The 14,737-nt window shown below is 36.3% G+C and overlaps 1 protein-coding gene across 2 annotated transcripts; it reads right to left on the reverse strand.

Annotated features, from left to right (window-relative positions):
- Nucleotides 1–566: 566 nt before the first annotated feature.
- On the reverse strand, nucleotides 567–13,145 carry LOC123546413 (uncharacterized). Of its 2 annotated transcripts, none has more exons than XM_045332661.2 (5): nucleotides 12,868–13,145; nucleotides 6,369–6,478; nucleotides 4,402–5,328; nucleotides 2,201–4,060; nucleotides 567–1,101 (listed from the first exon to the last, which is right to left on the reverse strand). In XM_045332661.2, exons 2-5 carry the CDS (start codon nucleotides 6,382–6,384, stop codon nucleotides 908–910), a joined length of 2,997 nt encoding a protein of 998 aa, XP_045188596.2. In that variant the 5' UTR covers nucleotides 6,385–6,478; nucleotides 12,868–13,145; the 3' UTR covers nucleotides 567–907. The 2 variants fall into 2 exon arrangements, with proteins under 2 accessions (XP_045188596.2, XP_045188598.2); XM_045332663.2 differs by lacking the exon at nucleotides 12,868–13,145 and adding an exon at nucleotides 10,355–10,457.
- Nucleotides 13,146–14,737: the final 1,592 nt, after the last annotated feature.

Here is a 14,737-nt window from a genome sequence, read left to right on the forward strand (position 1 = left end):
TTATCAAAGTCCATAACTCCATTAAAATCAACGAACGGCATGCATAACAAGGCTTGGCAAGGCAATGGTCACTTTTGTGAAGTTTGGTGTAAATCCACCTTATGTTGTCAGAGGAGTTGCTCGGACAGACTTTGTGGCATACAGACTGACAAACCAACAGACAGAACAAACTCTGTGTGTCTTGTCTCAGCACCAATGGTTGGAGACATAATGGGAAGTGCATGTATTAAGAGTTCCTGGACCACTTGACACAACAGAGTAAACGTTTCTAGACACTGTTCTCTTGTTTGCCTGCTATACATTAAAGTTATGTTTAAGCATGGACACAGATTACGTGACTGCAAAGTATTGAATCCGTTTACAATACAGTGTGTATTTATGGAAAAGGTCGAACAAACAAAATGCATTATGACTGTTTATGAAATTGTCTTGGACTTACAAGTCTTATCACATTGCTAAATCACAAAAGTGGGCAAACGTTAATTTCCTCATCCGGCGGTGGGGGGGGGGGGGGGGGGGGGGGGGGGGGGAATTTCGTATTTTTAATGAAATACTCGAAAGTCACATAACGTTTTTTTCTAGATTGTAATCATTTGTGCTAAATTTGTATCATCCGATTGATCATCGCTTGACCTCACACCAAATTTTGAATCAACATTAAAATAATTCTACCAAATTGGTTTGTCAAATCACCTTGATGTTAAAGTGCTTATTACCTGAATAAGTCATTTCATCCACCAGTCAATATATCTTAATCATTAAAAGACTTCAATTTAATCTCAAACATGACAAAAATGTTTATCCAGCCATATTCGACACAGTCCAAAAATGGATCAGCTCAAATGTTTGAGGTTTTTAGAAAATGGTTTATCCCATAAGATTTTCAACTTTGTAGTTTTCCGGCCACTTAATTAGATCCAGCAGGAGCGCCAACTTGAAGATTCATTTCTTTGTTCAGCATCTCAGTAATCTGTCCGCATCGATTAATTAGCATAACCTTCAGTGGAACAATATCAGCTTCGTATTTGCGACAACTTTTGTAAACTTCCTTTGCAAGAATTTCACAGCATTTTTGAACGCATTCCTTTTCACTAACATCCTCTGTAATATAATATTTTGAAGGAAATATCAGCAAGTTTAACTCTCACTCATCCTACATCTTTTCAGTAATACCAAGAAATAAGTTTTGTGTAACAAGTTTTAATTTGGTATTTACAATTGTCAGAGACAACGATAGACCACGGAATAATAAAAACACAAATTTTCAGCTTTAACCAAATTCGTCAATTCATAGAAAGAATACACAAAATCAAACTTTAAAAATATTTGACTTTAGGTCAGACTGAAATATCTATCCAAATAAAAAGGTGGAAAGCCACAGGTCGCCCAACACGACTTAAACGAAAATGTTGCAGGCTCGGTTTGATTGAGCCTGTTCATGGACGGTAGTGGAAATGCAAGCTACCGTCCACGCCATCTAGCCCCAGGTTGAGCAGAACTAAACATCTACACATGTTATAAGTACCAAAATACAATTTAGAGACATCCGCAGATGTATTCAGACGGCGGTGCACATGAAACCTCCAATGATGCACAGGGTGCAATTCCATGAAAAGCGGCGTATGGTCCCCAGATGAAATAATGGCTTTGCCCAAAACGAGAAAACAATGGGCAGAACTAAACAAACTGGAATGTAGAGAGGGGATCTGTGGTTATGGAGCCTGCATATCACAGAAACTGCCACAAGCAGGCGCCATATCCAAGGGGTGATTAAACCACACCCAAAGCTTTTAAAGCGGGAGTATCGGAGCCACCCAAGCCGAAATGTTTAAACTGAAAAATTAAACAGTATAGTAACACAAAATAAATGTCGTGCTGGACGATCTAAAGACATCGAAATATAACAGCTCTGATTGAAGTAACAGGGAGACATTTTACGGTTGCCACACGCAGATCATTTTACGATTTATTAAAATATGTGATAAATGTTATACAAAATTGTACTGCATCGAACATTTAACAATGGCTTTAGATGTCGCAATACGGAATATCATTTTTGCCTCAAACATAAACTAAAATTCGAACCAACTCCCTCTCAATATCTTTAAACGACGTCATTTCTGACCGCATTACATTTGAATACAATTTACACAATCGAATACTTAAACTAAATAATAACTTATGTTGGTCTTCAACTTACCTATTCCTAATAAGGGAAAAGCAATGCTTTCTACATGCCTGTCTCGGTGATTCTTCAGTTTACGAATCACCAGATCTATACATCTTGCCAATTTCGTTTCATCTCCTGGTGTTTTATAGACCAGTGTCTGTACATGATATAAAAATTTCACGTTCTCAACATTTGGCTTACTCGCACCTGTTGTTGCAAGGTGGCAATTCGTAGTTGCAATTCGTTTTCCTTTGGAGGTTTTTACCTTTTTCGGTGTTTCTATTCCGGTCTTGTTTCTGTAAGCAGATTTTATTGCGACTGTCAGAAGACCACCATATTTAGTGTCTTTTATTTCGGGGCAAACTATGACGTCTGCTTGGGCTTCACGTATATCACCTTTCAAAATTTCTACAGAAAGTTTATTCGTTGTTAAGATATGGTGAAAATGCTTGCTTCTTTGGTGTACAACTTCAGAATTATTGGAACGATTAATGACCTCTGAACGTTCCCCTATCATTTCTTTATGTTTCAAAGATTCATCTCCTAAATTGTAGTAGTCGTGTGTCGGAATAATATGTTTCTCTTGCTCCGATGAAACATTGTCCACATTCTCTTCAGCCTGGATATAACAATAAGGCTTCTCATTCGTCCCTTTGTTTACAGGCTTAATTTTCGCTTTTGTGATTCCAGCGATGTTTTCCATTTTACCCAAGGATGCATCATGTGAACAGTTTTTTTCAGACTGTTCACTAAGTTTATTCTCAAAATCATCTCCTCCATCTATGTTTGTCCCGGTATCCTCATTACTATCTCCTCCATCAGTGTTTGTCCCGGTATTCTCAATATCCTCTCCTCCGTCTATGTTTGTCCTTGTTACCTCAATAATATCTCCTCCATCTATGTTTGTCCCGGTATCCTCAATAATATCTTCTCCATCTATGTTTGTCCCGGTATCCTCAATAATATCTCCTCCATCTATGTTTGTCCAGGTATCAAGTGACGCTTGGTCAATATCACGGTTTACTAAAGAAGACGGTTTATCCATAATATCCGACTGATTCCTATCTTGTCCGTGTTCTGTCTCACAATATCCAACAACAGCTTTATTTTTATCAAGTTCCTTCTCTGCATTAACAGCTGTGTCCATATCCGTTTCATCGATGATATGCAATCTGTGTCCTAGGTTTTCCACTGTGTTTTGTTTACCTGTTTTAAGGACATCTTTGTCCGTGTTTCTACTGTCCGTGATATCTTGGATCGTATCATACCCATCGTCACTGAGTGTTGGTTTAGTTAGTTTATCTGATTCAACGGTTTCATCTTTTGCAGTTTCCTTCTGCTCATTCGATACCGAATCATCATCTGCAAATTTAATGGTGTCATACGTATCGACCGTTTCCTTATCTTCGGAATATTTTGAATGATCGCTGTTTTGACATTCTGACTGAGGAGAATTTGAAAATGCCATTTCTGATTGTCTTTCGTCATGATTGGTACAAATTCTTTCATACCCATCATCATTTGCATAACTGTCACCATTAAAGGCCGGTTCCTTTACTGCGTTCTGTGTGTCTACAGCTGCTGAAGATGTCTCTTTTTCTGAGGGCATAACCTGTATTTCTGATTCCCTAGGGGGGCAAATGTTCGTGTCTGCTTTGAGTCGATCTGACGATGCTATATCATTATGCATTACTGGTAGCTCTAAGATCTGATTGAAAGTCTTTGGTAATAGCTCGTCGAAATATTTAGCAAGTGCTAATGTTTTATTCTCATCCAGATCTATGAAATAGATTGTGTCCACAACATAGGTATCAACTCTTTGTCGACTGAATTCTAGAACAGCAAGCGCGTATGGTACGGCACAACGTTCTACTGGAACATTTCCATTGCCTGAAAAAACAACAACATTACTTCATGTTATGTTTTGTTAATACTGAAAAGTTACAATTGAAAATGTAAGGTAATAAAACACAAGCAAGAGTTAATTTATTTATTTGGATCATGCACTGTATACAAAATTAAACTTTTTTGTCAACACGGATTCGATTAACTTCTATTTTTCTTATTTTTGTAATAAAAATTTTGGTAAACTGTACATAAATGCTATGATAAGGAAATACTCATTTCCAGCTAAATTAGTTTAACATTTCCTATCATGCCGCATTGCTAAGAGATGAAACAAAGTTAGTGGCGTTAGTCTTTCGTGTATCTGTAAAACAGAAGCATAATACCTGTGTACAGGAATGGAATTGCTACTGACTCTAATCTTTTACTTTCTGCTCTTTTCAAACATTCGTAAACAGTTTTAAACACGATGTTTTCAACGTTTGCATCTTTGTCCGACTGTAGTTTTGGACACACAACATGAAGAACTCCCTTTGCTTTAAGATCTCCCGCCCCTGTTGTAAAACACTTTACAGATCCAGGTCTAATGCTTTTCGACTTCTCAGAGTAAATACGATCTCGTTCTTCCACATACTTATCGCCACCTCTGTCTGTTAAGAATTTTGACACCTGACCTTTCGTTTCTAACTTATCATTTATCGGATTTACTATTCCATCAACATGTCCATCTAGATTTTCTAAATTGTCTGTAATAATTTTCACATAGATTTTTTCAAAGGTGATGAATATATGTTTCTTTTCACTGCTACGGAGCACAGAGGTTTGTCTTTTTAAAACTGGTCTTTGAGAACTCTTGCGTCTCCGCGACATTCTTGTGCTACGTATTCGTTTCCGATCTATTTTAACTTCAAATTTATGCTTACATTTTCTATACATTTCATCGTGATCGTTTGATGCCATGATCACAAATCTCCCTGCAGTACTGTTTGTCGTTGCATCAATGAATATATCACTAAAAGTATCTATTGTTACTGAATCATGCAAAAATTCCATGCCAATTTTCATTTTCTCCGCGCTTAGTTCATACATTTTTTTAAAGGAGTTGCGAACTGTGTTAATAAGTCGAATAGCAATTTCTTTTTCTTCTTTAGTATCAACTTTTATTTTTAATAACTCCTTAGGTCGATCCCATTCACAAACAAAGTACTGATCATTCTTTTCGCATAGAAAATTAAAAAAGTCGAAATCAAACATGTCCATCATCTTAAACTGTAAAGGATGCTCGCTGAGTACATCTGCACCTCCCACACATACTGAAAAAAGAAAATTTGCAGTCCCAATTTGCTGTAATAAAATTAAGGCATACATCCCTTTTAAAATACAAGCGTAACAGCAAAAAATAAAAACATTGCGTTGTATAACTAGGATGCTGTTCTATTAAAGATACAATTATTATCATTATTTAGAGGAACGGATTTCGAAGTCTAAAGTCTATTTCTGCAGCCCCAATGACTAACCTGAAGAGTCGACTAACGAAATAATGTTATTTCGGTGTTGATGCGAAATGAACGACAGAATAGGATCAGCAAATCATGTTTAATTTGCCGATCCTGTTCTATCGTTCATTTCGCATGAAGTCCGGAGAAAAAGAGATCATTTCTTATATTTACATTATATTTTCTTTGCATCTGTAAACGTGGTTTTATTATAAACTGCATTCATTTTATTGCATGTAACATAAATATCAGTTTCACGGCCATTCTGTTCATCAGATGAAATAAAAGGAGCGTTCTCCCTGACTGTACGCGGACGTCGTCAAAACAGCGGTCCGTTATCACTTAGTAGCTCTGTCGTAACTTTGGTGCCTTTCCATTTGATGTTCATACAAAATGAACGTCATAATTGTCAATGGAAAAGAATAGTGCGAATGTAGAGCTAAATATTTATAAATATATCATTATTATTTAATAATAATGGTCTGGACCCATGCTGGTCGCAAAGCCACTATGTTGGTTTTCTCATGGCTCGGCTCACATCACAAAATTTGACGAATCAAGGGTTATGAGTCCGCGGAATGTCACTGAACCGGAAAATGCCGACAGTGTGCATAATTAGGCTTGACACTGATCATTCAGGTGAGGTTTGGTGGAAATCTGCCCTATTATATAAGAAAAGTGACCAAATGTTTCCTCACACTAAAAAAGCAACGGCGGGAAATTGAATAGAACCACCAAACTAAAAGCGGTGGGGGTGGGGTGTGGGAAATAACATCCGTGGACCCCTCCTCCCGCTCGCTTTACCAGACCTCCCCAAAGCAAATGTTAACAAAATCAACAACATTTTGATAATTTACCTTCATTGGATGCCATTGTTATCAGGAGTTATATCATGTTCTTAATAATATTTTCTGTTCTGTCTGGAAGCTCATATCCATGTAAAAATTTGTCGATAAAACATTTCGAACTGAAATATAATATGGAATTTTAATAAAAATGGTTTTCCAAAACCTGACATTTCAATCACAGTAAACTTTCGTATTATTAAGAGATTTTTACCCTAATATATTTATCAGGGCCTGCCCTGGCCAATAATTGGCTGTAGCCAAATAAAGAAAAAGCTGTTGAAATCATAAAAAATATGTTTTAAATTGCAAAATGGACCATAAAATTTGTAGCCAAATTGAAAAATTTGTAGCTAAAGTGGCATTTTAGCCATTGGCTACAGTGGCTAATGGCAGAGCGGGTTCTGTAATTTATTAGAAAATTGGTAGAATATACTTTAAAAAAAACTACATAATTACCACTTAAATGAAGTGCTTTGTATTATTCCCTATACATGTATCAGACTGCTACATATATATATATCATCTGCCCTTGAAAGCTGGAAATTACCAAAGGAAAAAAATCGACTTTCAAGAGCAGATAATTCATGACCAAGCCCCGGTACCTATGATTTTAAATTTTTAATACATATTTCCGTTTTGAACTTGATAATTAGTCAGTATACAAAGTTTAAAGAAATTCTGCCCGTAGGAAAACGTTTGCCCTACATGCTTATAGGAAACTGTCCCATTTACCCTTAACCTGTTTACTGTTCTGTAGAGCGTTCACAGCTTTGATAAAACAGTAATTGCCAAATGCTAAATGCACAATAGTTAGGACAATTGGTTTTGCCAAATACTTAATGTCAGATATTGACTGTCAAACGATAACTGTCGAATAATAAATACTATTTGTTAATTGCAAAATGCTAAAACAGTAAATGACAAATGCGTATTGCTAAGTACTTTTTAAAATAAAGAGCAGAATATATCAATCAATGAACGCATCCTTTAAACAGTCATTGGTCTTCGTTACATAACTTTGTCTCTGTTTTCTAGAAGTTTTAGAGTAAACAGTTTCGGCCCATATTACCATGAGCAATAGAATATTTTATTGCTTCAGATCAGACTGGTAGACCATCAATCAGACTGGTAGACCATCAATCATAGTTTCAAATAAGTAAAAGTTATATTCATTAGTTTAAGCGATGCGGATCATTAGCTAATGAAATTAAAGATTTTTTTTGACGATTAGCCTTTATCATTCGTTATGTGACATTTAGCATTTAGCATTAATTATATGGCATATAGCATTTGGTATTTAGCATTAAGTAATTGGCATTCAGCATTAAATATTTTTCATTTAATATTTGCAATAAACATGACGCACCGGCTTTTCCATAAAGAACAAAAAGAATATTTCCTAATATATTATTCATATAATCGATCTTATGGCAAATATACGAGATAACCATTAGCGAAAATAGGAAAGAACAATAAATTAACCCTTACCATGCTAAATTTTTATTCTCTTGCAATTTGGACAGTATACCAAAAAGATACAGACTGAATAGCGAACAGTACAGACCATGATCAGACTGCAGGGATATACAGGCGGATCATGATCTACACTGGTCGCAAAAGCAGAATCAATCGTATTCAGAATGGTAAGTGTTGATGTAGTTTATCTTCATAACAAAAATGGCAGCTACATTATACAGCTAATTTTCATATTTTGGACATTTAAGGAAACTTTAACAAGCGGACATTTCGAAAAATAGAGAATGTTTTTCAGTCGTTCAGTGTCTTTATCGTGTTTGTACCTTACTTATAAATTACTATTTGATAAATACTGAGTTTGTTTTTAAGAGTATAGTTTACACAAGTGAAAGCAAACAGAAACAAGAGCTGTCGGAGGACAGCAACGCTCGACTATTTAACAGCCTTGTCAATTGAATGAATACAAAAGTTGAAAAAGGGGCATAATTTTGTAAAATGCAAAGTAGAGGTATTGAACCTCTGTACTGCATGTCATATCATGACAGTGAACAAGACAGTGTGTGAAGTTTCAATCCTTTCCAATTTGTGGATACTGGAATTACCAGCTTACATACAAAACTTAACCAAAAACAATGCTAAGTCAAAGGGGCATAATTTTGTAAAAATGCCAAACGTAGAAGTATTGGGTACATATTGTCATGTTGTCAGAAGTTATTAGAGTGTAAGTTTCGACCATTCCATACAGTAGAATATTTAGCTTCAATCAGATTAAACATACAAATAGTTTAAATCAAAAAAGTTAAGTCAAAAAGCGGGCATAATTAGCTAATAAATAAAGAGTTTGTTTGAGATTGCATTAGTCATTCGTATGTGACAGTTAGCATAGTATGTGATATTTGGCAATACATTGGTTTAGCTTAAGTATGGATTCAGCTTAAAACTTTCCATTAATTTCTAAGTCAAAATGGGCTAACTTTTGATAAAGAAGCAAAAAGAGTTATGGTCCTTATATGTATTCATTATGATCATTGATAGAGATAACCATAGCGAATGAAGACATAAATCCTTACCACAAGTTTCTAGTACACGACTTTCATCGCAACTTGAACATAATTTCAAAGATCGAAAAAGGAGCATAATGAAACAGACTGCAAAACAGCGATATGATTACCTGTGCAAACGTAATCGTTTTCCCAGTGGTAATAAGTGTGTAAGTTTAATCCTTCCACAATGGCGCTACTAGTATACAGTTAATTTCATATCTTAACCAAAAATCTGTGAACCAGCGGACCAACGAAGCGAGGGAATGCCGAGTCCGAGTCTTATCGAGTTCTCAATTACTATAAATTCTATTGATAGTCGATGCTAAAAGGTTTTCCAGAAAGTACAAAACAAGTGGAAAATCTGATTGTTTCATTTATAAACCTAGATTAATTACTTTGATGTAAGTAGGTACTTTGTGATTTATTTGTCGTTTTGTTATTATAGTTAGTAAATACTTGTTATTTCCTGGTAGGTACTAGGAAGCACTTAACATTAGATTGGATTAAAATCATTCTACTGGTAGTGGTAAACCTTTGTGAAAGTGTAAAGATAAACGACAGCATACTGGATTAAATAATTCAGTTCCTTAACTATTTTACGTTGGCTACATTTTATAACACTAACAACTGACACTAAAATAATACACTTCTGCGAAATATAGACAGACAGCGTACCCACTTCTAGGGTCTTGCTGAACAAACAGTTTACTTTTGTCTGTGCAAACGTATAGCATGACAACAAATGAGCCGTGCCATGACAAAACCAACATAGTGGGTGTGCGACCAGCATGGATCCAGACCAGCCTGCGCATCCGCGCAGTCTGGTCAGGATCCACGCTAACAACGACTAAATAATACACTTCTGAAAAAGCGAACACCATTGGGCTTGCTGACCAGTACTGTCGCGTATGCATGGACGACTATTTCTGCTGTCACAATACCATATTGTATTCCTATGTCACGAGACAAATAGTTTTATCAAAATTTAGGTCTACCTTTTAAACTTTTGAATATTTTTTTTCACCGGAACGAATATTTGTTCTCAAAACGTTTACATTTTTACATGACCGTACTGCTCTGATTTTAAGAATGGGAAACACTGGGATTTAGATCTACATGTTTACTGCTGAATGTCGCCTCCGGGACCATGCCTTCTTGGAACGTGCCTAGTGCTGTTGGTCGGTATGGGTACAACCAACCTTCGTGGTTCCCAGAAAAATCTATGCGGTTTCACTGGAATACATTTTAAACAGTGGAAAACTTTGAAGGGTGAAGGGGGGTGAATGTTTTGGATGAAAATCTGCCATGCTCATAAAGAGACAGACCGCCGACTGACCACCCAACAGACTGACCGAGTGATTTTGTTGGTGACATTTATCTAAACATTAACGAATATTCATGTAGTTTTGCTGCAGACCTCAAAATCGGTGACCATTACAGTAAAGATTTTACAAGCACATTGTATAAATCACTTACTTTTTCAAACTTCCACGGTGCTTATGAAAACAGCGTATACCTGACCACAAAGATGCCAATATCCCATGTGTAAAAATTGAAAATGATGTATATTTGAGCCGTGTCATGAGAAAACCAACATAGTGGCTTTGCGACCAGCATGGATCCAGACCAGCCTGCGCATCCGCGCAGTCTGGTCAGGATCCATGCTGTTCGCTAACAGTTTCTCTAACTCCAATAGGCTTTGAAATCAAACAGCATGGATCCTGACCAGACTGCGCGGATGCGCAGGCTGGTCTGGATCCATGCTGGTCGCAAACGCACTATGTTGGTTTTCACATGACACGGCTCATTTATTGATGGAGGAGATAAGAGGCGCATTTCCTCTTTCCAACAATAACTTCCTTTTATATATCACTCGGTGTGTTTAACCTTTATGTAGTCGTGTTATATACAATGTATTTTACAGTCGGTGTCTTAATAGTTGTAAATGGTATTCACGTATTGAATTACAAAGTACAGTCTGGCGAAATATAAAAGGTAATTACGGCATGCCGTGCGCTGAAATACTTCAAAACTTTTTTTTTTAATTTCTACAAACACTTATTTTTTCGTTTAATTTCAATACATATTTAATTTGGAAATCTTATATGCCTAAGAAAGTAACTAATTTATTGTGATTAAATCACGATAAACTACTGTTTATTTAGTTAAAACATATTTTGAACATTGTACATAAGTGGATTAGAGATAAGAATTAGTATAAACAAAAATAAAAGTTAAGGCCAGATTTACTGGAAGCGCACAGCACCCTAAACACAGCCAGACAGACGTGTATATCAAAATAGTCACACAACAAGAAGAGTTTGTAGTGGAAAGATGCAGCAGACGGGTTTCTTAAAAATCTAACAACAAGTACATTTTAATTATATGCAAAATATTGAATAAGTAAGGGGTAGATAAAGGGGTGAGGATGTTGGGAGAATTGCGAAAAAGCAAGGATGACTATTCAATAGGGAAAATCATGCTCCCTAAACGCCGTCTCCCTACACTACGAACCACAGCAGCGCAGACATGGCCGTGCAAGACACACTCACGCACGATACAGTGGGGCACCGCTCAGGAACGGCCGGTGGCAAAGTTATGGTGGGCACCTAACCTCAGTCACGCATAGTAAAGGAGAGGGGTCGTAAATACATGGGGGCGATGATGGTGGGGAGTGGGGAGGGAGGGGGGTGAGTAACACCTACAACAAACAAGACAGTATACGTAACATAAAAAACGAAATGGACAACAAGCAAGCTGAAAACAAGGGAACCGCCTTGGCTACGGTCAGTAACCTATATAAGCGAAACTGGTTGTTTAAACGCGTTTAAGGCATGCCAACATCCCACGTACCCATTTTCAACAAGTTAAAAGATAATATTACACCAATGTTTTCAATAACTTGTCTGTTCAAAGTCAGAGTACCAATAACCCAACTTTTAAGGGCACACCTAAGCAAGTTAAAAAACAAAGTTCCACTCCCTCCACCTGTTTTGTAGGGTGTAGGAATAGGAGGAAAGCATCACGGAGCCTTACACTTTATTAGTCATATCGCATCATCAAACAGGAAAGCGTATAGCGACCAACTGTAGAGGGGTCGATCACCAAATCTGTACTGTGCTTTACGATGTTTGACATACACACTTACACATTTTACAAATATTTGATTATTTTAAAATAAGCATTATGTTTAATTTTCCGCAGTAAACAGACTACTTCCCCACAGTAAACAGGGTGTGTAAGACACATTTTTGACGTGATTTAAGGTTTGTGTTATATTTCTTTAAAAAAGTTAGGACGATATGTAGTAAAACTTATTATCAAATGTTTGAAGTCGCAGGTGTGAAATAAAGCCATTACATAAATAATACATTGATAATACTTTGAGTGATATATAAAGCTTGGTCGTTGACTGTCATATATTCAGTAAATGGAGTACGTTTTCAGTCAAATTTGGACGTTGTTACACTAATATGTTTAAAGAAAGATTGGGCCAAATTTTGAGTTTAAGGACAGGAGAAAAGCTTAGACATTGTGGAGTAAAAGGAGATATTACATTTGTAACTTTCCTCCCAACATTGATCATGTTATTAAACCTACAGTATTTTTGAAAAAATACTGATAAAAATTCTTTGATTTCACTTGAACCACAGCCTTCGCATTTTATGATTTTATTCAACTCGTTTAATAACTTCAATATGAAAAGACACTCATGTAATGTCCTCTATTTATACAAATTTACGCTTGGTTTGATACTGACAACAGAAATAAGTATCTGCAAGTTATCATAAATCCACATTCCACTGTTATGCCGGTTAAACCGTATTATTATTGTACATGTCAAAGCAGACGACATGCAAAACACAGTGAATGTTTTAACGTTCCTCCTTGCCAATTAACTACTGAACGACTTTGAGGACAGCAGCCACCTCATTCAGCCTCTCCTTCATGGCCTAGTTAAAGCGTTTAATAAAAGTACAGTAACTTACCCTCGTTAAAAGTCATCGTTAAGATTCTGTCTATTTTCCAAGAAAATATATTCAGTTAAATCGAGAAACTTTTTTAATCCATGCTGACTAAGGTTAGAAAAACATCAACGCAACGTAAGGTTTGTTTTAAAGAATTGATGATAAATAAAACACAGTGTTCCGAAATATAACCGGTATCCCTTTGCGCATTTACCGCGTATATTTATGATAAAATCTAGTTTAAACATAATTTTACACAAAAATAAGATCTGGGTTTAACTTGTGTGTTGAATGTCATTTTGGTATTGGATTACAAAAGTGTGTTAGATGAATCCAACGTTTTTGTTGATTTACATTAATCTTGGACAAGATACGGTAACAGGTTGTTTAAAAAATGTACACTTTCAAGATTTCTAAATAACTTCTTCATGTCATGTTATATATATATATATATATATATATACGCCCAGCATAACCTGGTTTGTTAGAACATTCTTTTGTATATGATCTCTGATCGTTCCAAGATCCCAGGTATATATAACGGCACTTATGAATAGAATTACGTTCCAACATACCAGGTCTAGTAAGGATATATATATATGTGCGGGCCAGTGCGTAAATAAAAATCTGAGTAAAATCTCCGAAAACAGGACCCCACCAGACCAAAATCCCCTTAAAATCCATGCCATGAATATACTACCACTTTAGATTCCCTACAGTTTGTTAACTCAGCGCCGGGTTATAGTGTGAGTACAGCCAGTCTACCTACCCCTCTGACCCGTGACATTCCGTGCAAAGCATAGTTGTAAATACATGTACACTACATTAAACCAACTAGAGCTAATACGGCTTAATATAATATGTTATTATTAAGTTATTAAGTATATATCTATTTCGTGAATTTTAAAACAAACATTTGATAATAATTTATTTATTAAATACTCCCTTATATCTTTAAACGATGTTTCAGCAAATAACTTTTATTTACACTACAGTAAGTTCTTTGATTTTTTTGCCCCCGAAGGTGGGCATACTAACATCGCACCGTCAGTCCGTCCGTCCGTCCGGCCGTAACTTTGCAAATTCTTGTCCGGGCTGTAACTCTGCCATCCATGAAGGGATTTTTAAATAGCTTGGCATAAATATTTACCTTAATGAGACGACGTTTCATGCGTAAAACCCAAACCCCTAGCTACAGGGTCAAGGTCACACTAAGAAGTCAAACGTTAGTAGAGTCTGTATCGTGTCCGGTTCGTAACTTTGCCGTTCATCGAGGGATTTTGAAATTATTTAACATAAATGTTTATCATAATAAGACGACGTGTCATGTGCAAGACCCAGACCCTAGCTCCAAGGTCAAGGTCACACTTAGAGTTCAAATGTTAACAGGGTCTGTTTTTTTTTTTTGTGTCCGGTCCTTAACTCTGCCATCAATGAAGGGATTTTGAAATATCTTCAACTAAATGTTAACCATAATCAGACAATGTGTCATGCGCAAGACCCAGATCGCTAACTAAAAGGTCAAGGTCATACTTAGAAGTCAAAGGTTAATAGGATCTTTTTCGTGTCTGGTATATAACTCTGTCATCCATGAAAGGATTTTGAAACAACTTGGCATAAATGTTTACCATAATGAGACAATGTGTCATGCGCAAGACGCAGACCCCTAGCTCCAAGATCAAGGTCACACTTAGAGGTCAAGTCAAAGGTTATTAGGGTCTGTTCAATGTCCGGTTCGTAACTCTGCCATTCATCAAGGAATTCCGAAAATACTTGGCATAAATATTCCCTATAACGAGAAAACGTGTCATGCACAAAACCAGACCCCTAACTCTAAGGTCAAAGTCACATTTAGAGGTTAAATGTTAACATGATCTGTATCTTGTCCGTT

This window comes from Mercenaria mercenaria, chromosome 9, assembly GCF_021730395.1.
Source record: "Mercenaria mercenaria strain notata chromosome 9, MADL_Memer_1, whole genome shotgun sequence".
In the NCBI taxonomy this organism is placed as follows: domain Eukaryota; kingdom Metazoa; phylum Mollusca; class Bivalvia; order Venerida; family Veneridae; genus Mercenaria; species Mercenaria mercenaria.

Coding starts and splice junctions, on each gene's coding strand:
- LOC123546413 (XM_045332661.2), bottom strand. Junction 4,061..4,401: donor AATTCCATTCCTGTACACAG/GTATTATGCTTC, acceptor TTGTTTTTTCAG/GCAATGGAAATGTTCCAGTA. Junction 1,102..2,200: donor TTTTCCCTTATTAGGAATAG/GTAAGTTGAAGA, acceptor ATTATATTACAG/AGGATGTTAGTGAAAAGGAA.